General features: G+C 53.1%; 1 protein-coding gene across 2 annotated transcripts in view; it reads right to left on the reverse strand.

Annotated features, from left to right (window-relative positions):
- PCSK6 (proprotein convertase subtilisin/kexin type 6) overlaps positions 1–23,921 on the reverse strand; it is a 169,146-nt gene that overhangs the window by 124,318 nt on the left and 20,907 nt on the right. For both annotated transcript variants that reach the window (XM_051822269.2, XM_008269785.3), the window contains exon 2: positions 3,862–3,966. In XM_051822269.2, coding sequence (XP_051678229.1) covers positions 3,862–3,966 — 105 coding nt within the window. The remainder of the gene's footprint in view (positions 1–3,861; positions 3,967–23,921) is intronic.

Genomic DNA, 23,921 nt, shown 5'->3' on the forward strand with positions numbered 1-23,921 from the left:
AGGCAAGGAAGAGCAGTAGAGTTGAGTCCCTTGGAAAGTTTTGTGGTTCAGTCACCAAGAACAGAGGATGTCGCTACAGCAGATGAAGCCACTGTATCTACTCTAGACCAGGCTGAGGACTCCAGACGCGGGAGGGGCGGGCTGCCTACACCCGGCAGATCACCTACGTGTGTGAAGACAGTGCTGCAGCGACTTCTCTCCCAGCTCAGCATTTTCCCCAGGACGACAGAGCATGGCCACTTTGGACCTCACAGAACCCAGGCCCCTCCATGATCACGCCGCACTCCTTGCCCGGATCACACGTGGATCACACGTGGCGCTCAGCCACGTGCCAGGTCTGCTTGTCCCTCTCCACTTGCCCCACTCTGTGGCAAAGAGCAACTACAATTTGTCTTTGCTCTCCAGAGGAAGAAAACGTACCAGCCCATAGGAAAAACATTTCTTCAAGTCCCATGGTGCAGGCTCAAGTACATATAATCATAACTCTTTATGATTAGATGAGTGATACATTAAAATGCCTAATAAGCACATGGTAATCCCTAAATAAACATTAAATTCCTCTTCCTTGGTATTAAGGAAAAATGCAATTAGCATAATTGGATATCTATCTCTTTGCATCTGTATGTCCATCTATCCATTCCTCACCCACCCATCCCATCCATCCATGTTTCCATCTACCAATCATCCATCCATTCAACTACCCACCCATCCATCCACCCATCCACTCACCACCCATCCATCCATTCAACTACCCACCCATCCATCCACCCATCCACTCACCACCTAGCCATCCATTCAACTACCCACCCATCCATCCACCCATCCACTCACCACCCATCCATCCATTCAACTACCCACCCATCCATCCACCCATCCACTCACCACCCATCCATCCATTCAACTACCCACCCATCCATCCACCCATCCACTCACCACCTAGCCATCCATTCAACTACCCACCCATCCATCCACCCATCCACTCACCACCCATCCATCCATTCAACTACCCACCCATCCATCCACCCATCCATCCATTCAACTACCCACCCATCCATCCACCCATCCACTCACCATCCATCCATCCATTCAACTCCCACCCATCCATCCACCCATCCACTCACCACCCATCCATAACTCATCCACCCACTCATCCATCCATCCATACCTCATCCATCCATCCATCACTCATCCATCCATCCATACCTCATCCATCCATCCATACCTCATCCATCCATCACTCATCCATCCATCCATACCTCATCCATCCATCACTCATCCACCCATCCATCCATCACTCATCCATCCATCACTCATCCACCCATCCATCCATCCATCCATCCATCCCTCATCCATCCATCCATCACTCATCCATCCATCACTCATCCACCCATCCATCACTCATCCATCCATCACTCATCCACCCATCCATCCCTCCATCACTCATCCATCCATCCCTCATCCATCCATCCTTCATCCATCCATCCCTCATCCATCCATCCACCCACCAATTCGCTCTTTCATTCATCCATTCCTCATTCGCCCACCCATCTGTCCACCTTTAAAATGAATTTAGAAACACATTCCAGCCATGTCCGCCTTTTCACAGCCCACTGCCATGAACAAGCTCCCCTGGGACCCATGGAACAATGACCCGGAGGGCGGCAAGGCAAGCAGAGTGCCCTGGGATAAACTTTTCTCCCATCCCCCGGCTTGACCAATGCAGAGGGAGCCATGACTGTCAGTGGAGTATACAAGGGACACCAAGAACCCCTTTTCCATGGAAACCTTACTACAAATGCTCTCTGGGAATAGCTGAAATGGTGTCATGTGCCAGCCAGGGAGCCCAATCTAGCACTGAGCACGTTGCTATCGAGAGAAGATAACTTCTGGGGAGGCACAGTGAGGCTATAGGCTAGGCTACTGCTTGGGATGCCGGAATCTCATACCAGAGCGCCGGCTGCTCCACTTCCAATCCAGCTCTCTGCTAATGCACCTGGAAAGCGGCAGATGAGGGCCCAAGTACCTGAGTCCCCCGCCACCCCAGTGGGAGACCCAGAGGGAGATCCTGGCTCCTGGCTTCAGCTCTGGGCGTTTGGGGAGTGAACCAAAAGAAGGAAATCTCCCTCTCCCTCTCCCCTCTACCTCTGTCACTCTGCCTTTCAACTAACTAAATTAAAAAGTGTTTTTTAAAAGAAAAGATAACTTCCACGCTGTGCTCTAAAACCACGATCTACCAAAGGCCGCCTGATGCGCGAGGGCTGCTACTGCTCCGGACGTGACCTTTGCTTTCTCTCGGGGCAGTCATCCCCTCTGTGACTGTCACATGCTTTTCTCTGGTCTGCTTAATCGTCACCCCCCCCTGTCAGCTCCACTAGCCTTGCTGTGGACAGAGCCAGCCACAAGGCAGATATTCCACAAATACCCATTGAATAGAGGAACTTACTGAAGGCTCACTGGAGCACCTTAATTTTTTAATATTTAAATTTTTAATATTAACCAACCATCTGTTGACTGATAGGTGTCAAACACTAATTTCAAACTTATGTAAGATGTATAATTAACCACTTAACAGATGTGAATTACATTAAACCTTCAAAGGTTAGCATCTGGGGGTGGGGAGGCAGCATTATGATGTAGCAGGTAAAGCTGGTTCAAGTCCCGGCTGCTCCACTTCCAATCCAGCTCCCTGCTAATGTGCCTGGGCAAGCAGCAGAAGATGGCCCAAGTGCTTGGGCCCTTGCACCCACAAGGGAGAGGTCTTCCATCTTCTGGTTCACTCCCCTAATGGCTGTAACTGCTGGAGCTGGGCCGATCTGAAGCCAGGAGCCAGGAGCTTCTTCTGGGTCTCCCACATGCATGCAGGGATCCAAGGACTTGGGCCATCTTCCGCTGTGTTCCCAGGAGTATCTCAGGGAGCTGAATGGGAAATGGAGCAGCCAGGACTAGAACCAGCACCCATATGGGAAGCTGGCATTATAGGCGGTAGCTTTACCCGCTACGCCAGAGTGCCAGCACCTAAAATAAATTTTTGAAACAAACAAACAAAAGATTAGCTTCTTTGCGAGAGTAGGGGTGGAGGTTCAGCCTAGTGGTTAAGATGCCTCTGTCCCAAATCAGAGTACCTGCGTTAGACACCTGGCTCTGGTTCCCGACTCCAACTTCCCGCTAATGCAGGCCCTGTAGGCCGCTGCGATGGCCCAGCTGTCGGGTGCCCGCCACCCATGGAGGAGCCTTGGATTGAGCTCCCAGATCCTGCTTCGATGTGGCCAGCCCCTGCCACTGCAGGCACTTGGAAACACTCAGAGGGTGGGCACTCTATTGTCTCTCTTCTGTCCTCAAATAAATATTTTTTTTAAAAAGGTTAGCCTCTTTTCAAATTTCTGTTTTACATCTCAAAGAGCACATGCATTTTAATGCAAAATAGTTACATTTACTTCCCTGGTTTAAAATGTGCAGCAACTTTTAAGATATGTGTTAAAACAACCACAAAAACATCTGTCTGATTTTGAATTTCATTACTGAAATATTTGCTAGAATTGCCTAGTGTTTTTACTTTATGGATAAGATTCACATATACACCTCTCATAATTACAGTGTATTTTGTTGGTTTTTTAAATATTGCTAGTGCTACCCTAGCATGATTGCTACTCCCAACTAGAGTGAGGAATTCAAACTCTCAATGTGACAAGGGATCTAATATTTGGAGGATGAAGGATTTGGATGGTTTGGTGCATAGCTGCACACCTGCCTTGTCTTATTCAGAGTGGGCAGTGAAAACAAACGTCCATCTCGTACCGCATTAACGTCCACCCTCAGCCATCGGTTGGACCACCAACCCACCCGCTGCGGCCCCGCGGGTACCTGGGGGTCCATTCTGAGGAAGGTGTGAGGGCCTCTGCTACTCAGGGTCGATCTCTTAAAGGTTTTGCTGTGGTAGAAATGGTAGTAGTCCTCCAGGTTGCCAATCTGGAAAAGAAGAAAAATCCATCAGCGACAGCGGGCTGACGGACAGCCTCCTGCACCCCACAGAACGGGCCCGTGCCTTTGAGGTTTAACTTGTCCGGAGAGGAAATACAACCTCCCCGCCCCACCCCCGCCATGCTTCCCACTCAGAGCCCTGCCTGGTTCAGGGTTTATGAATGGGGAAGCCGATCCAGAGCCCCGCCCCCTTGTAGATAAACAGCACGAAGCAACATTTCGCACGAAGAACATTCTTCACCAAACCCTGGGCTGAGTGCGTAACACTCAGAGCCTGGACCACACTGGCCAGGATGCTTCAGACGCGAATTAGTGTTCATTTAGGGACAAGCATCCCCAAAGTAGCTAAGTTAGTGTCAAGTCAGGTCCACACCAAAATATTCCCTTATAAACAAACCCCGTCCTCTCCACCCCATGGGTAAACTGAAATATCTAAGAATGAACACTCGGTCTCAAGTGCAACACGGGAGCCAAAGAAAACACACAGACCCATCTGCTCGGGATTGTGGGACGGTCAGGAGAGAATGGCCCAAGCGCCTGGGGCAAGGGGGAGGGGCGTCCCGCTTTCCCGCCAGGGCCAGTTTGGGGGGACTGGAGGGGAGACTGCAGGGAACCCTGAGAAGCCAGGGGGCCCAGGTGCCAGCCTTCAAGGACCTCGTCGGCTCTGCTGTGGCGCTGACTCGCCCACGTGTCTGAGACACGGCTCCCAGGGGGCTGCTTCTCATGCTAACTCGCACTGGTTGGCAGTCACCATCCTTGAACGTTTTAAGCAAAGATGGGCTCAGTGGGTTTAGTTCTTGTTCATCTGACTGTGCCCACAACCTTATCACGGGCATGCATGTAGAGGAGCAAACGGCACCCGGAGGGCCCGCTACCCTCCCAGAAACATCAGAAATAGCCCCACAGACAAGCAGAGATGACTTGTCCTGGACAGCAGGCACGTGTGCAAACTGCACACATGTGAGATGCACTTCACTCAAACCGTCCACGCCCTCATTTACTACCATTAGTCGTGTGACCATGAGCCAGGATATTCAATCCCTGTGGATCTTGATGCCTTAGCTGTGACAGAGGGGAGACCCTCCTGGAGCTATTTAAGGGCACGCTCCCAACAAGCCCTCGCCTGCCCCCCTCACTCACAGCCATTCTGTCTGCCAGGGTTGACCCAGTAGACCTGACTGGTCCAACAGAGACCTGGATGCTGCTAGAGAAGATACAGCAGGGGCACGGCCGCGTGGGTACCCTGTAGCTCTCCTTCCCAGCAACGCTGGCAACCTGCCTGCCTCCTGGTTTGGGGTTAGAAGACACCCCTGTGTCCGTGAAATAAAGAACCTCTTTTTTCACTTAGGCTGGCCCTAGTGTGTTTCTAATACAACCACAGAGCATCCAATACTGGGACAGCCAGGAGACTCCAAATAGCTATCATCTGTATAATGCCTCTAACCCGCCAGGAGCTCAACAAACAGAGCAGGCATTGGGAGCTGGGACTGTCTCTCGGCCCCTCTCTAAGCTCTCCCATTCCCCTCCCAAGATGATCTGGGTTTTGGCCAAATCTGGGTCTTCACCTAATTCAACCCTTCCCTGCTGGGTGAGCCGGTTTCGCCCTCTCTGGGTCTCAGTTTTCTCCCGACACCGAAGACCATGCTTCCAAGGATCATTTCTATAGTTCGCTCCTGAGACCAACAACGACCACCTTGCAGGGTTGCTCCAAGCTTCAGATGAGACAGACACGTGTGCGAGCCAGCAGGGCACCGGGGAGGTGAAGCCCCTGACAGCTGGGTTTCTGCAACTCAGTCTCAGTTCATTTTCTGCCATCACGAACCTCCTAAGATCGGTCCTCTTTTGCATGGGGCATTTTGATTTCTCCCCTACAGATAAGTCACCTTGCTCATTTCTTCAGCAAAGTTAATTGCCACCTACGCCCAAAGGCTCTGGTCATGGCACAGAGCTGTGTCTCATCACGTGTCTGCCTACAAGCTGCCACCCCCGTCCCTGGGAGACATTACATAAGCTTCGGTCATTCTGGGCGTTCAAGTCAATTCCTAGTCCGAGACACGGAGAACCCAGGAGCTGAATGAAATTTCCTGGCAAAGGAATCGAATTAATTGCAGAGCAGCTGACACTGGGAAGGCCCGTGTCAGGGCGGCCCCTGGAAGCCACCCAAGGAGGCATCGGGCCTTTGGGTGGCTGAGCCAGGCCAGAGGCGGCCACCCTTCCCCTGGAAGCCGATCCCAACGCTGTCCAGCCCCTGGATCGGGACAGCCAGGACCATTCTCAGAAATGGCTCACGGGGTCTGAGCTGAAGGGAGCCGTTCTTCCCCTTAAACAATCCAGGAAAGGAACAGATGGTCTCGTCCCCAGAGAGTGAACCAGGCAAACCGCATCTGGGGACAGGACTGGCCAGCTCCACATCTGTCGGGATGTACGTCCGGCCCAGGGCAGAGCTGAGGGTCTGGGGAGGGGAGGAGCTGCCCTCCTGCCTTGCAGAGCCCGCTGCTGAAGAAGCTGCAATCATCGCATTACTCTCCTGGAATCACACGGTGGTTGTCCTTCTGTGATTATCCCACATATTTTACTGTTTTCACTGATTCCAATCAGCCCAGTTTCCCCATGCCTCCTCCACGTGTGCAAACTTCCCTCCTGGTTTAAGGCTGAATGCTGCCCCACCCCATGCACGTACACTGACTTAGCCACACCCCACCAAGGGGCACATGGGTAACTTCCACCTGCTGGACGCCGCGTAACACTGCCATGATCGCAGCCCACAATATTCGTACAAGACTCTCCCTTCATCTCTTGAGTAAATTCTCACCTCTGGTTTTGTAAGTTCTACTGGAACACGGCCACACCCACCCACTCACCTGTGCAGCCCCTTCCGGTCTCTCCTCCCCAGTGCTCCCAGTCCCCCGGGCTTCTCACCGACCATCAAATCCAGAGACGCCCTCCCCCAATCTGGGAAGCAGCTCCCTCAGATCTGAGTGCTTTCAAGAGGAAAGAGGAGTCGCCGGGCTTGGCCAGGGTCACCTGGGGGATGTGGCCGCTGGCCTGGGAAACGAGGGATACCTGTCCGCCCTCTGGCCCTGACTCACAGGTTGGTATTTATGGGAAAGAGCCACAGAGACGGCCCCATACCACGGATGAGGAGACTGAGGCCAGGTTCAGTTCAAAGTCACAAGGTACAAGCCAGTAGTCTCCTCACTGTGCCTGCAGAAGAGCGAGTGACAACATTCGATACCACACGACATACAGGGGCACAAAATAGTCTGAGATGATTGCTATACTTCTGGTATGTATATACACACACACACACACACACACTTCGAGGTCAGAATGGCAGGGGCTGGACTCCTAAGGCAGCCCACCCCTACCTCTGTGTGTGTGTTCCAACACCCACAGTGGGTCCTGGGACCTTCCCACAGTCCCAGCCCTGGGTGTCCTGGGCTTACTTCTATGCATACACACCCATGGTAGAGTTTAGCTTAAATCAGGTGCAATAATAAAATGGAACCATTGTAACACTACGCCGTAATAAAAGTCTGTTGGCGTTTTTACATTATTTCTCTCTGGAACTTTCCACTTCATATTTTCAGACTGTGACCGGCCTCACATAACGAGACCATGGAAGGAACGAAACCATCACAGTAGCTGCTCCTCCCAGCTCGGCCGCCGTCCCCCGGCTGTGGCTTGGAGTGGCGTCTACACAGGTGGCGGCCGCTGCTCTGCATCCCACTTCTCAAACCAGGGTCTGAGCAGCCTACTAGCTTCCAGGGGACACCGCTGCTGGCCACCATGGTGGCCCCCATCTCCCTGGACGCTGCCTGGCCCTGCCCCACCCCCCCTTCCCAGACCCCCATCTGCTCCTCGTCAATGAATCCGGTCTAGGAGGCATTGTTTGTCAAAGTTACAACATGAAGTTCCAATATGCACTTCTGCTCTGTCGTGCCCAGGGTTAATTGGAGCCAGCCTCTTTGTGCTTTGTCAACAAACCACTCGCTCAGCATGGGATGTTCACGTCTCTCCCCGCTGATACGTCATCGTACACACTGCTTGGTAAGGCCGGTATCATCATTAAGGTCACCTTGAAAAGCCTCGGCAATTGTTCTCAAGCAGAACTTGGAAGAATCGACATGGAAGCACCCAGAGTCGAAGGTGGTTTAATGCCCTTGAACCGGACATTCAGATGACGGGGATACTGCAGAAAGTTTGTGATAAACGGAATTAAAAGGAGTTTATTTTGGTGCAAAACTCCATGCACATGCATTTTCATGAACTTTCTGAAGACCACACGGTATCCAACGTGGAAGGCACAGACCGGTGTCGAGTTGGCGAGAAACAGAACGCGCCCCCTTCCTCTCCTGTGCCCGCTGAAGTCCCCAGCCTCCACTGAGCGCGCCCAGCTCCCAGCTCCCAGAGCTGCTGACGCTCTTCCCCATGCCGAGTCCAGCTACGGGGCGCACCCTCACAACAGCCTCAGAGACAGCTACTGTGATGGACACAGGCGGTGCTCAGTGCCCGGGTCCCAGACGGGTGCTGCTGGATCAAACCCATACCCCTGGAGGGTGCGGACACCCACAGCTCGAAGCTATAGCTCGGTCACTGCCGTGGGCTCTCGACAGTCAGCACACACAGTGAACACAGGCTGTCCGAGGCTGCTTGCTGCTGCCATTTTTACAGTAAACTCGTTTTTAGGGTCGGAGGAGCACACCCTAAATAAGGATGAAAAGTCGAGTAGGGCAAACCCAGCAGCAGAAACACGGGCGCCTGTGGTCACGCGTTGCGTTTACACCAGTGTCTCCCATGCCGGACTCAACAGCGTCACCATCACTAGGCGACAGCAAGTTCTCATCATATACGCACTTGGTGGCTGAAATGCCATGACATGACATGGCAGTGTGTGTATTCAGGCGTGTGTGTGCACACATATGTACATGTGCTGGTATATATAGGCATGTATGTATGTATTCAGATGTGTGTGAGTATAAAACAGCCATGAGGACACGTATATGGTCATGTATGTACATACAGGTATGAGTATATGTATCCAGAGGTGTGCGTGTGTGAGAAACATGTACACATATGGTTGTGTGTGTGTACAGACATGCATGTGTTTATATATACATGCATATATACTAAGGTGTGTGTGTGAGAGAGAGAGGGCGTGAGTCTGGATATATGGCTGGCTCTGTGTGTGCACGTGAGTGTACAGACACGCAGGTGTTTGTATATACAGGCATGGATATATGTACTCAGGTGTGTGTGTGTGTGAGTGTACACACAGGTGTTTGCACATACATCCATGAGGATATGTACTCAGTTATGTGTGTTTGAGTCGATGTATGGCTGAGTGTGTAATGTGTGTGCATGTGAGTGTACAGACACGCAGGTGTTTGCATACACAGGCATGAGTGTATGTACTCAGGTGTGTGTGTGTGTGAGTGTACACACAGGTGTTTGCACATACATCCATGAGGATATGTACTCAGTTATGTGTGTTTGAGTCGATGTATGGCTGAGTGTGTAATGTGTGTGCATGTGAGTGTACAGACACGCAGGTGTTTGCATACACAGCCATGGGTATACGTACTCAGGTGTGTGTGTGTGTGTGTGTGTGAGTGCGGTATATGTCTGGGTGTATGTGCGTGTACTTTCACAAAGCCGTAAACCGACGGCTCTGAAGCACCACCAGGCAAGTCCTTGGTTCTCCCACCGCCCTCAGGCACAAGCTAACTCCTCCCGGGGCCACTGCCAGGCTCCACTCCTCAGAGCGCTTGGATCCGGGGCTCCCCACCTCAGAGCAGGTCAGAACGCAGGGCGGGCCTGACCGCTGAGGTCTGGGCGGCAGCTGGGACGTGGATTCGCAGCCTTTCCCCAGGAGGGGCTGAGCCAGCCCAGGGCGGAGGCGGCAGAGCACTGGCCTCTCTCAGGAGTCGGCTCTTCTGGACCAGCACAAGGCCCATCCTCCCGCCTGGGCTCTGGCCATCGTAGGCAGAAAGCATGGGCACACCAAGGTCTCCACAGCTGGCGCAGGCCTTCCTCACCCGCACTGCTCTCCTGTGGGGATGGTAAGTGAGGGACGTACCCCTCGCTCACTGTTTCTGACCCCAGCAGCACTGATGCCTCTATTCTCTCTTTAACCATCACTTTGGCTTTCACCGCCTCCACGAAGCCCTCAGAGAGCGCTTCCCAAGTGGTAACTGTACTCTCCTCCCAGAGGACATAAGTCATCTGTTAGTCCTCAGAGCCTGGCAGCCTGCAGTACTCAGGACCTCTCAAAACTGGTGAAAGCAACAGAGTTCTGGCCCCCAGCACCACTGGATGGACACAGGTGCCTTTCCCACTCCGCTCGCACACAGGGCCCAGTGCTGCGTTAGTCTTGCCTGTCGGCCTTCTGGTCCCTATCCCAGGACAGTTCAGAGGCCACGGGCAGACCACCCCCTCCCCCGTTGTGTGGGACCCCATCTCCAGCCTCTCTGAAGATATAAGGCAGGCAGCACAGGGCTCTGCACTGCACCCTTGGCCAGCACGCCCGGCCGGCCACAGAGAGGAAGGCACTGGGGCCCGCAGGTGGGGATGGACGAGAGTAAACAACTCGCAAAGCCAAACAAGGCCGAGGGGAAGCCCAGGCCAGGTGTCCACAGGAGGAGCCATTCTTGTCATGTTTTCTCTTTAAAGGGAGAGAGTAGCCGGCTTCTGCCCTCCATGCTGCTTTCTGCAGAGCAGGTGCGGGGGTGACGGATCTGGGCGGGGGCTGTCCGAGGGGCTCACGCTGCCTTCTTGAGCAGAAAGCAAACAATCAGCATTAGGCTGGAGGAGGAGCCCGCAGGCACGCGGCCCTGCGTCCACCCCAAGTGACAATCAGAGGGTTCCAAGGGCCCGCCCATGAGCGCTCCAGTGGACATGACTCCAGATGCAGGTGCAAGCCTGTCGGGCCTCGAGCTGGCAAGTGGGGCTTGGGCGGAGGCAGGGCTGGCTACGCGTGCACTCTGGAACGCAGGCTCGGAACACGACAGCCTGCCTCCCCAGGCCAGGGCGGCGAAATCCTGACGAGCAGCCACAGAACGTCACAGTTCAAGGTCTGCTCCCAGTCCATGCACTCAGTAGCTGCGCCCGCCAGTCTTCTAAGGGCCTCCACATCGGAGAGGCACGCTCGCTTGAGCTCTGTTATATAATGTGATCGACCCCAGTTGGTCTGCTTAAGGAAAACATAACTAATTAGAGCCTATAAAAACCTACACACCAAATTAGTTCTGTATTGCTCCAGTGAGTTCCGCCCCCCAAAAAAGTCTTAAACCTCGATGGCCACCAAGCCTATATTTAGCCAGCGCTGGGTTACCTGGTATTTATAATTAAGGAAGCCCAGAGAGAGAGGGAGAGAGAATGGACATTTTGTTGTTATTTTTTTTCAAGCAGGTTTTAAAAAGTGCTTCCTATTTCGGTCACATACACACACAGCAACATTCGGTTACTGCAGTAATTGCGATGCTGACCCCGGCGAGGATGACTGCACAACTGCCCGGTCTCTTAAAATTACTTTCTTCATCACGTACCCACCCGAACGGTGCAATTAAGCAGCTCGACTTCCTACAAATTCCTGAAAGTCATTAATTTTTACTTAGTAGACTTCATCCCCTCTTCCCATAAGTCACCCAACCTAGCGGCGTGACCTCTGCTGAGGGTGCCTGCCTTACCCACACAGCGTCAGCCGAGACGTCCGACGTCCACAAAAATCCAGCCATCTTACTTTGAAGATCTCTATTTTAAATCACTTACTAGGTAAAGGTTTCTTTGCAGCTGTCTGGAGTGAGACATCTCACCAGATTCCTAAATCCAATACCCCTAATCCTCCGCCTTGTGGCGCCGGCACACCGGTTCTAGTCCCGGTCGGGGCGCCGGATTCTGTCCCGGTTGCCCCTCTTCCAGGCCAGCTCTCTGCTGTGGCCAGGGAGTGCAGTGGAGGATGGCCCAAGTCCTTGGGCCCTGCACCCCATGGGAGACCAGGATAAGCACCTGGCTCCTGCCATCGGATCAGCGTGGTGCGCCGGCCGCAGCGCCGGCCGGCCATTGGAGGGTGAACCAACGGCAAAGGAAGACCTTTCTCTCTGTCTCTCTCTCTCACTGTCCACTCTGCCTGTCAAAAAAAAAAAAAAAAAAAAGAATTCGTTCATTCATGCTTTGCCTGTTTACACATAAAGTATAGGGTGGGTGTTAAACTGCTACTGGGGATGCCCACATCCCATACTCAAGGGCCTGGTTCAAGGTCCAGCTGCTCTGCTTCCAATCCAGCTTCCCGCTGATGTGCCTGGGAAGCAGCAGGTGACAGTCCAAGCGCTTGGGTTCCTACCACCCACAGGGATACCTGGATAGAGTTTGGGGCTCTATCAGCTTTGTGAGCATTTGGGGAGTGAATCAGTAGATAAACGCTCACTCCTGCTCGCTCTCTCTCTCTCTCTCTCTCTCTCTCTGCCTTTGAAATAAACAAGTAACTTTTTTTAAGAAAAAAGAGTATGAAAACCTCCTCTTATGAAAAATACCACTCTAAAGGCACCACAAAGGGCAGAGGGTGGCATGTGTGGGAAGGGACAAGCAGGGGACCTGGAGTGGCCCAGAAGAGAGCATCACTGGAGCCAGCCCACTCTGGGAGTCAGAATGCAAGCAGATGGGGAGGGAGCTCGCCGGGGGCAGGTGCAGCCGGAGGCAGGGCGGGCCAGTGACCCGCAGGGAGGCTGCTCAGTGCGCTCACACACCAGGAGCACCCGGAACAGGCTCCTCACTGTAGAGAAGACAGGGCTACAGGGAAGGCGGCACCCAGAAAGGACCTGGTGGAGTCAGAAGAATCAGGAATCCGGGTCCAACCACAGTTTTCAACCGCGAGTGTGCATGCATGTGTCTGCATGTGTGCATGCGTGTGTGCGCATGTGTGTCTCAAACGCGGTGGGGGTACAGACACACAGTCCCCCTCTCCCCTCCCAAGCAGTCCTGGAAGCAGCAAAATCCCCACAGTGATGAGCCCGAGAGCCCACATCTTGGCCTCCGAAACACCCTTTGCGGTACTGAACAGAACCAAACCCGGCATGAGGGCAGGGACACTGCAAAAGGAACCTGTAAGACTGCGTTAGGGCAGAAAGCAGGAAACTGCTCAGAGAACATGGAGACAGCTTCCAAAAGACACAGGAGCCCGGCTGGCGGGGACAAGGTGAACATCAAAACAAATACCTGTGCTAGTAGGACCATCCATCGACTTAAAGAGGAAGCCATGGTTCCTGAGCAGTGTAACTGGACCAACAAGAAACCCAAAGTTTTATAGGAGTATTTGGGTATTTCTAGAGTTTCAACGTAACTCTCCACAAAAATACTAATTATAAAAGCAAAAAACAAACAAACAAAACCACAGTGCACATCCCAGCAAGCAAAGGGACCGGCTTTGTGGCACAGCAGGTTAAGCTGCTGCCTGCAGTGCTGGCATCCCACATGGACTCTGGTTCGAGTCCCGGCTGCTCCACGCCCGAGAAAGCAGTGGAAGATGGCCCAAGTGCTCGGCCCCTGGGGACCCAGGTGGAGTTCTAGGCTCTAGGCTTCCACCTGCTCAGCCCTGGTCATCAGAGCCTTTTGGGAGGTGAACCAGCAGATGGAAGACCCTCTGTCTCTCCCTCTCTCCCTCTCTGTAACTCTGCCTTTCAAAAATACTTATAAGAACCTGGTAAAAAAAAAAAAAAAAAGTCACTTTAATCAAGCCATCAGGATGAACATCCCCAGTGAGGGAACGAACTGAAGCTGAGGTCACAGGTCGGGTGCCGCAGGAACAGAGCACTGCCTTGGGTGAGGCTCGCATCAGGGTGCACCACCCAGCCTCGCGGACAAGCCCCACACAAGAACACCGAGGTCCCAGAAGTCACGGCAAGGCTGCAGAAGCCTCCAGACCCAAGCAACCTCCCTCCTGAAGCCACACCCGTGCCTGGGGCTGAGCCTGGGGCTTGATGTGTTCTTCCTGGTGGATCTTGTGCATTCATTTTTAGTTTAGGAAACATCGCACTCACAAGCTGTTCATCTTGATTACTGAGTCTCTGGCATCCCATTCTACTTTATACTCAACGTGTGCACAAGCCTTGCCTTACACAGACACACGCCCACTAAAGAGACCTGCAGACCCAATGGAACCTGACTCTGAACACGCCCCTGCCCTGCCAACGCCACTGCTGGGCACCCCGGGAAAGCGCATGGGTGAGGCCGGGAGGGTGGGGAACAGCTGGCGGCCACACCCTGGGTTCTGTGGAGCTGCACCTCCAGATGGCCAGGGCTGCTGGGGCCAGGCCAGCAACACTCGCTCCAGGGCTCAGAGCCCGTACTGTGCTTTTCTGTAAGTTTGTGGTTGCTTTAAGAACTTCTGCAAAAAACTGTAACAGCAAAAACATAAGACCACCAGACTTCCCAGTGCCCTTTCCCAAATAAAGCTTAAACAGTCCACGATCTAGAATCATAAACCCCGTGTCGCATCGGCTCCCGGAGCCACTGCGAGAGCATCTTCCTCCAACTCCATGTTGCAAACCACCGACGGGTTTTAGGCTCATCCCACCTCTCCTTCCTGCCGTCAAGGCAGACCCTCGGAGGCCCAGGAACTGGTTTGCAGGAGAGCCAGAAGCAGGTGGGGTTGATTCCTGGAGCAGGTGACCTCAGAGGTAGGGACACAGCTGGAGGCAGGGCAGGGACCTCCGCCCCGAGGCTCCCCGCCACGTGGCTGATTGGATGGTAAGGGCAGGGGCTGGTGTCGTAGTGCAGCAGCTTAAGGTGCCCCACCACCACCATTGCTAGCATCCTGTGTGAGTGCTGGTTCAAGTCCCAGCTGCTTACTTCTGATCCAGCTCCATGCCAAAGTGCCTGGGAAGGCAGCCTGCCACCCACAGGGGAGACCTGGATGGAATTCTAGGCTCCTGGCTTTGGCCATCTGCGGAGTGTACCAGCAGATAGAAGATCTCTCTCTCTGTCTCACTCTCTCTCTCCAACTCTGCCTTTCAAATAAATTTTATATACATATATATATAAATGACGGTAAGGATATGTTTGTGCTATGTGTCCCTGCTAACTCCCCTGTGAGAGAGCAATCCCAATGCCTGCATCCTGGACAGGGACCCCACAGTGGGGAAGAAGGGGGCCAGGAACCCAGACAGCTGGACCTCCTGAAGTCTGCCACAGAATCTGGTGCTCAGGCATTGCAGGAGTTCTTATACAGGGGCCCATGGACTTGGGCCATCTAACACTGCTTTCCCAGGCCACAGCAGAGAGCTGGACCGGAAGTGGAGCAGCCAGGATTTGAACCGGTACCCATATGGGATGCTGGCACTGCAGGCAGTGGCCTTACCCGCTATGCCACAGCGCCAGCCCCAAGAGGAGCTCTTATTTTAAATGCTACCAGTGATGTGCAGCCTGCCCAAAACACACCCACAGGTTGCAGGTGGCTTGTTGTCCTTGGACCGGGAATGTAGACGCTGGGTTCAGACTGTCCTGATCCAGGAGGCCGGCTGGGTATGGAAGGAGGAGGAGGACACCTTAGCCTCAAAAAGTCTCATCTGAAAAACTCGCCAGGGAGGAGATGCTACAGCCGAGGCCAGATCTGCTCTCAGGAAGACAAAGTGAGTCTGTGATGCCAGCAGCAATGGCCACCCCCAGCCCACCTGGCCAGGCTGGCTGCGCCTTGGACCAAGAGTAAGCCCACCCTGAGTACCCTAGGGGGTGGGGTGGGGCCCAGCGGCTGCTCTCTGGGGCTGTGAGGCACAGGAAGGTCATATTGGAGGAGGCTGCAAGGTTTAAAAAAAAAAGGCAAAACACAAAAACCAGGATTTTGTTTTTATGAAAGAAATATTGGAAATTTAAACTTTAATATCTAAGACATTCTCACTGAAGAGCAGTTATCCTAAGGGAAATTAAACTGTATTTTAAAGAAATTAATTCCCCAAATTTTCACTTTCAAAATAAATCCCTGTGGCCAGCATGGTGGTGCAATGAGTAAGCTACTGCTTACAACGCCTGCATCCCATTATCAGAGCGCCAGTTTGAGTCCTGGCTGCTCCACTTCCAATGCAGCTCCCTGCTAAGGCACCTGGGAAGGCAGCAGGTGATGGGCCAAGTGCTTGGGCCCCAGACACATGTGGGACACCAGGATGAAGCTCCTGGCTCCTTGCTTCTGGCTTCGGCCTGGCCCAGCCCTGGCTGGTGCAGAGAGAACCGGTGGATGGAAGATCTCCCTCTCTGTGTCACTCTGCCTTTCAAAGAAATAAATAAACACTTGCTATAAATAGCAAAAGTGAAAGCAGCGATGAGACACCTGTGCACCCATGCTCATCACTGTGTTATTCACAGCTGCCCGGGGGGAAAAGCCACGCTAGGCTTCAGTGATGGCTGGGTGGATGCAATGGTTTTATTTTATCTACCCCGAAACTCACCTGGACTTTGATGCCATTGGGGCGGGGCTGGGAGGTGAAGCTTCTAGGGATGCACCCATCTCTGCAGGCTTCTCACTCACTCCAAGAGCAGGCTGTGCAAAGCCAAGTCCACCCCGGCACCCTGCCTCCTCCCCAGGCGCCCGCCTGCCCGCCTGCTTTCTGCCACGCGCTGGTGCTACCAGAGGCCCCCCTCCACACAGCAGCCCCCCAGTCCCAGATTTCCCAGCCTCTGGTGTTCTGTGATGGCAGCAGGAGGTGGGCGAGCCGGCGCATAAGCGACAGGTGATCTGTGAGTGGAATACCACCGAGCCTGACAAAGCAAGCGACAGTGACGCCTGCTGTGACACAGAGGAGCCCTGAGGATGTCTGGAAGGAAGCCAGCCATGAGACAAACCTTTTTTTTTTTTTTTTTTTTTTTTTTTTTGACAGGCAGAGTTAGACAGTGAGAGAGAGAGAGAGACAGAGAGAAAGGTCTTCCTTTTGCCATTGGTTCACCCCCAAGATGGCCGCTGCGGCCGGTGCACTGCGCTGATCCAAAGCCAGGAACCAGGTGCTTCTTCCTGGTCTCCCGTGGGGTGCAGGGCCCAAGCACTTGGGCCATCCTCCACTGCCTTCCCACGCCACAGCAGAGAGCTGGCTTGGAAGAGGGGCAACCGGGACAGAATCTGGCGCCCCAACCGGGCTAGAACCCGGGGTGCCGGCACCACAGGCAGAGGATTAGCCAAGTGAGCCGCGGCGCCGGCCCTAGACAAACTTGTGATTCCACTCAAGTATGCAGTCACATTCACAAAAGACAGAAAGTAGCACAGGCTTGGGTGCAGGCCAGGAGGGAGACACCTGTGCCCTCCATTGCAACTACTGGGCTTGATCCTGTGTTCGGGCTCCTGGCTCCAACTTCCTGCCAAGGCAGACCCTGCAGGCCAGGCGATGGCTCAAGTCCCTGGGAGACCTGGATTCCGGTGCCAGCCCACAGGCAGCCATGGTAGGCAGTTGGGAGTGGAGCTCTGGCAGTCTCCTCCGATCTCTGATCTTCACTTCTCTCTGCCCCTCAAATAAACAAGAAACCATGAAAAGAGCTCTGCTGGCCAACGGGACCCTCGCTGCAAGCCGCCGAGCTGGAGTCGGCGCACGGGGTGGAGTCGGCGCACGCGCAGTCGCCTCTGCCCCGGAGGCTTCTACTCTCTCGGGGTAGAAGCTGCCGCAGCTTTCTCCCCAGCTCTTTCACGGTGACATTCACAGTTCATAGAACGCTTGCCAATAAATGATTGACAGAGCTGCCACAAACAAAGGAACAGACTTAGACATGAGAAGGAAGCCCCGGGAGGAAACAGGAGGAAACAGAGCAGCCCCATCCCACTGCCCTCTCCCGGCCACCCACGATGTGCCAAGACAATGCACGCACGGCCACCTGCAGAGCAGGCACCCGGGCAGACCCAGCCAAGGGCCCTCGCCCGCGGGAGCCTCCTCCCTGACCGCTGGGCGACTCCGGCCCTGTCCTGCCCAGAGCCACCGCAGGTCCTGCAAGCAGGTGTTTCAGCCAGGGACGGGTCTCCACATGGGAGATCCCGCACTCCGAGGGCACAGCCGGGAGCAACAATCTGCCCTAAACACATCCTGAGATCAAGACAGGGGCCCGCATTCCTGGGCTTGCAAGAACGGCAGGGCGGGGCCCGGGTGAGGGCACAGGAGGGGGCAGGGGCAGCGAGGAGGGGACACCTGGCCTCACCTCGCATGGACCGCACAGGAAACTCCTGGCAGCCAGACTGCTCAGACCTGAATCCAGCTCCTCTGGGGTTTAATCAAAGAGGCACTGTGGCACGATCTCTAATGTCCCTTTGCATGCAACGGAATAACTGGACCCCACGACCAAGGCTGCTGCAGGAGGACTGAGGCGGGACATGGGTGGACTGCCCAGCTCAGGGCCGCGTGCACAGAGGCTGCTCCTCACGTGGCTTTCCTTGTGTTATTTCTTCAAGAAAGGGACAAGGGTGCCTGTCACTTCAGGACTATAATAGAGTTAGCTACAAAGTTAGATAACATCTCATTTGCCTTCAGGTTTCAATTAAAAGCCAGTGGGCTTCCTTATCTGTGGTTCCTGGAGAAATAATGGCACCTAGACCAAGGCAGGAAGGGAGGAGCCTGCCGGCCAGGCCTGCACTGGGGGGCGGGTCGTGCAGGGTGGGGGGGAGCAGAGCTTGTCCCGGCGCATGAAGGGGTGGGGGTGGCAATGCTGCACCCACCTAGGGGGCAGGCCCGGCCCCACGTCTGGCACTCAGCTGCGTTTCCCAGTTCCCCGGAGCCCACTTATTTCTCATCCATTTATTTTCACAAACTCTCCTGAGGGGAGCTTGCAGGGTATGTCTGGTCCCAGGCTGGAGCGTTTCTGAAGCCCCAGACTTGATTCTGCACGATGCATCCCTTGCCTGCCTCAGCTCTTGGCTCACAAGTCCGGAGAGACAGATTCAATCCAACCAGAGACGTGCTCCCTGGCTGCTGCCCTCCAGGTCCTACCTGACGCCCGCGCACCACCTCCTTGGCTGACAGCTGCCGTCTCCAATGTCCTCACTGACCAAGGCTCACGGTGCAGGCTGCCCTGCCCCGGAGTCGAAGACCCCAGGGCCACCTTCCTCGCAGCCCCGGGGTTTGGACCGGCCTGTGCATCACAGCACCATGCCAAGGACCCCTTGTATGCCTCCTGCTCACTGGGCCATCTGTCCTCACTGCCTTCCACTCTAAGAGCCCTGCCTCCCCTGGCCCAGTGCCCATGGAACCCCCAGATGTAGCCCCCATCTGCTCCTGACTCCCCAGTCCTCACCCAGCCTCCCCACTGGCTACTCCTATCACACCCTCAGGAATCCCCTGGGGTGGGGGTGGGGAAGAAAGCCACAGACAGAGAAAGAAAACCCTCCCTGACAACGCTTTGATAAACAGCCCCTGTCTGGCTTTCTCAGGCCTGCTGCCCAGGTGAGATTCCGTGGTCTCCCCTTCACCCTTAGAAAGTCCGGGGCTGTGCAGCAAGGCCCTGCCAGGCCCCCACGGCTCTCAGATCTCCCCTGAGGCTCCTGCTCCCATGTGCACACTGCCTGCTGCGGTCACTCGAACCCCTCCCCATGCTCCTCAGTGCCATTGTCAACAAATCCACCTCGGCCAATGCCACTTTGCAAGGGCTGGCGTTATGGTGCAGCGGGTTAAGTCTCCACTTGCAGTGCCGGCATCCCATACTGGAGCGCCGTTTCAAGGCCTGACCTCTCTACTTCTGATCCAGCTTCCTGCCCGGGAAAGCAGCAGAAGATGGCCCACATACCTGGGCTTCTGCCACCCACATGGAAGACCTAGCTAGAACTCCTGGCCCACCAGGGATGGCGCTGTAGTGCAGCAGGTTAAAGCCCCAGCCTGGGGCGCCGGCATCCCATATGGGCACCGGTTTGAGTCCCAGCTGCTCCTCTTCCAATCCAGCTCTCTGCTATGGACTGGGAAAGCAGTAGAAGATGGCCCAAGTCCTTGGGCCCCTGCAGCTGTGTGGGAGACCTGGAAGAAGCTCCTGGCTCCTGGTTTGGATCAGCTCAGCTCTGGCCACCGCGGTCATCTGGGGAGTGAACCAGCAGAATGGAAGACCTCTCTCTCTCTGCCTCTTACTTCTCTGTAACTCCTCTTTCAAACTAAATAAGATAATTTAAAAAAAAAAAAAAAAAAAAAACCTCCTGGCCCAGCCCTGGCTGTTGCAACCATTTCAGGAGTGAACCAGAGGATGGAAGATCCTCTCTGTGTCTCTCCCTCTCTATCACTCTCAAATAAATAAATCCTAAAAGAAAAAAAATACTACTTTGCCACCAAAGTAATGACCCTCCCGATACCTTGATTTTCTCCCCACCCCCTCCTATGCCAGTTGCCATGATCACCTACTCAGCCAAGCCCCCCACACCAAAGCCCCACCACCACCAGGTCTCATGGCAGCCTTGTCAGCACCTGCCCCTTGGTCCATCCCACTCCACCTGCTCCTTCAGTTCAGCGTGGTCCCTTTTGGGAGCTGTGTCAATCAGCTTCTCCTAACGCCCTCCCCTCTGCACCCTTGCTTTCCTGGTCCTCCCATAATGGGCCATCCTGAGACACAGCGACACTGGCTCCCTCTCAGCGGCCACACAGAGCCCTCACAGCCCAGCCCCTCAGCAGCCTCCTCTGTGGATCTTGCCTCATCACCTCTCAGACAACTCTCTCCTGTGCCCTCCCAAGAGGGGCCTCCCCCCTGGGCAGCCTAACCTCCCTCTGCGCTCTCCCCAGAGGCTGCTCCACTCCTCCCACCCTCCTCCTGCTGTGTTAATGCTGCTCCCTCCGCCCAGGCCCTTCCCTGCCTTTACCACGTCCTCACGCACCAGGGCCAGCCCAGTACTTGCTCCTCCTAACCAGTACCCTGATCCCAGGGCCCACAGGGCTACCTCAACAACAGGGGGTCACCAGGACCACAGCCAAGGGCAGGGACGGGACGGGAGCCGCTCCGTCCAGGCCTGCTGTGCACCCAGGACAGGGAACAGCATCCTCCCCCGAGGACACAGGCTTGGTTTCCAAAGACCGAGCCAGCACCAGGATTCCAGGCAAACGCCCCAAAAGCCAAAGAACTGATGTCTGAGGCAGCGATGCAATTAAGCTACAGGTCATGCACACAAAGAGAACTGTAAATGCCACACTTCTGAGCAAATGCAGTCACTAACATAACTCGTAACTCAGGGTCCAAGATAATAGCACAGAGGGTTTCAAAACAGGACCGGGGTATCACAGAAACGCTCCTCAGGACAGCTCAGGGTAGGGGGGACCCAGACCCCAGGGCTTCCATCAGAAGGGGCAGTGCTGGCCAGCCAGGAGATTAAGCGGCCAACGAAAAAGTGACAGGGATGGGCAAAGGGGATGGCAGAGTGAGGAGCGGGGTTCTACAAAACAGAAAGTAAATCTGCACCAATAGAGAAAACAAAGTTAAGATTTATATATTTATTTGAAAGGCAGAGAGAGAGAGAAAGAGAGAGAGAGAGAGAGAGAGAGAGAGAGAGATCATCTGCTGGTTTACTTCTTAAATGGTTGTAATGGCCAGGGCTGGGCCAGGCTGAAGCCAGGAGTCAGGAGCTCCATCCAGGTCTCCCACATAGGTGACAAGGACCCAAGGACTTAGGCCATCTTGCACTGCTCTCCCAGGCATGTTAGCAGGGAGCTGGATTGCAATTAGAATAGCCAGGACTCCAACCTAGGCTCATGGGATACTGGCATTGAAGACGGCAGCTTAACCAGCCGTGCCACAATGCCAGCCCTAGGAGAGAAACTTTAGAAGCCAGAAGCAGTTCTTCAAGAATCTAGCCAGAGGGGCAGGGATTTCATGCCGTGGTTAAGATGCCACTTGGGCCACCTGCCTCCAACAGCAGAGTGCCTGGCTCTGAGCCACAGCTCTGCTCCCAGTTCCAGCCTCCAGAGAATGTGTACCCTGCGAGGCAGCAGGTGACAGCTCAAGTAGTCGAGTCCCTGACCCCATCTGTTCACTCCACTGGGCTCCTGGTTTTTCCCTGACCCAGCATCTGACGTTGTGATCATCTGGAGAGTGAACCTGCAGTTGGGAGACCTGTGTCTGCTGTCTCTCTGCCTTTCAAACAAATAACTGAAATAAAAAGCATTAAAAAAAAAAATCTCATCCTAGTTGAAAAAAATAAAAACCAACAAGAGAAAAAACCCCATCGCAACATTGATAAAAACAGAGAAAGCAGAGAAGTAAAATTTTAAGTCAAGAGAGAGGTAACCACAGATAACACAGAGATTTAAAGAATAAGTTGCCATTGCCAACAGTAATATATTTGAAAACTTAGACAACATGAGCAAATTCCTAGAAAATTCTTACTTGTGAAAATGAAGAAAAAATACTTATAGGACTAGTCAGACTTTCTCCTAAGGAAACCGAAGCAGTAGTTAAATGCCTCTCTCTCACACAAATCAGGCCTAGACAGTTTTACAAGTAAGCACTACCTAAATTTCAAAGAGTAGCTCATTCTCACCTTGTACAAACTCTTCCATAGAAAAGTAAAATTTTATGAAGCTATAATAACTTCAACATTAAAATAGACACGGATGCAGTAAGAAGGGAAAATGACAGGTTCACCTTAGCAATGAATATCGAAACTGGACTCCCAACTAGAATATTAGAAAACCAAACTCAGCAATGAATAAAAAAGATAATCTACAAAGACTGAGGTAAGTTTATTCCAGAAATGAATAATAGTTTAACATTAGAAAATCAACCAATATAATTCATTCCTTGAACAGACTAAAGATGAGGCAGGGGTCGCCGCCTGCAGTGCCGGCATCCCATACGGGCGCAGATTTGAGTCCTGGCTGCTCCACTTCTGATCCAGCTCTCTGCTATGGCCTGAGAAAGCAGTAGAAGATGGCCCAGGCACTTGGGCCCCTACATCCACATGGGAGACCTGGAAGAAGTTCTTGGCTCCTGGCTTGGGATCCGCATAGCTCCGGCCATTGTGGCCACTTAGGGAGTGAATCAGCAGATGGAAGACCTTTCTCTCTGTCTCTCCCTCTCACTGTCTGTAACTCTACTTGTCAAATAAATAAATAAAATCTTTTGTAAAAGGGGAGGGGGAGTTTATAACAAGGAAGCTGGATATGAGGTCAATATTTTTTAAATTGCATTTCTGTCTACTATTAAAAACTGTTAGAAAGATTAAGATATTTCTAGAGTTAACAAAAGATGTATATGTCATATATAGAGAAAACTTCAAATCCTTTATTAATAATTCAAGGAAACTTAAATAAAAAAGAGCTATACCATGTTCATGGATTGGAAGATTCCCCATCTCATAAAGAGATGTCAAATAGATTTATGTATTAAGGAAAACTTCAGTCAAAATCTCAAGGGTTTTTGTGTGTCTGCTTGTTTTATGGAATTTGCCAAATCAATTCAAAGTCAACATGGAAGAACAAAGGGTCAAGAATAGTCTTCGAACACCTACAAAAGAACAAGATTTGCTCAATCAGATTTCAAGGTTGATTATAAAGCCATTGCTAAACCAAAAACTCTAGAGACCCTGGGATGGCTTAAATAAAAAGGTTTATTGAGCCATTACAGATGCTAGCCAGCAAAGTTCCCACAAAGTCCAGCAATAAGGCCAGGTAGCAGTTGACAAAGTGTGTGCCAGACCCTGAGCTAAGAGTACTTTGGGTAAGGAAAGCATAATTTGTTGACACTGAACCTATGCTGGCTACAGATAAGAGGGTTAGATAACACCCAGCAGCCCATAGAAGCACTTCCGGATTGCTGGGGGTTAGAAGTCTGGAAGGTGTGGCCATGATGGGATTACTCCTGATGAAAACTCCGGAATGTTTCCCAGGCTGTTAACTGATTAACTTCTCTTATCTTTCCCCCTCCACCCTGCAGCCTTTGTAATTAAATTTAGGACATGTGAGAATTTCTTCTTTATCACTGCACCACTGCAGTCTGTGAGGCACTGGGTCAGAGACAGACCC

The sequence above is a fragment of the Oryctolagus cuniculus genome, chromosome 12 (assembly GCF_964237555.1).
Source record: "Oryctolagus cuniculus chromosome 12, mOryCun1.1, whole genome shotgun sequence".
Taxonomy (NCBI): Eukaryota; Metazoa; Chordata; class Mammalia; order Lagomorpha; family Leporidae; genus Oryctolagus; species Oryctolagus cuniculus.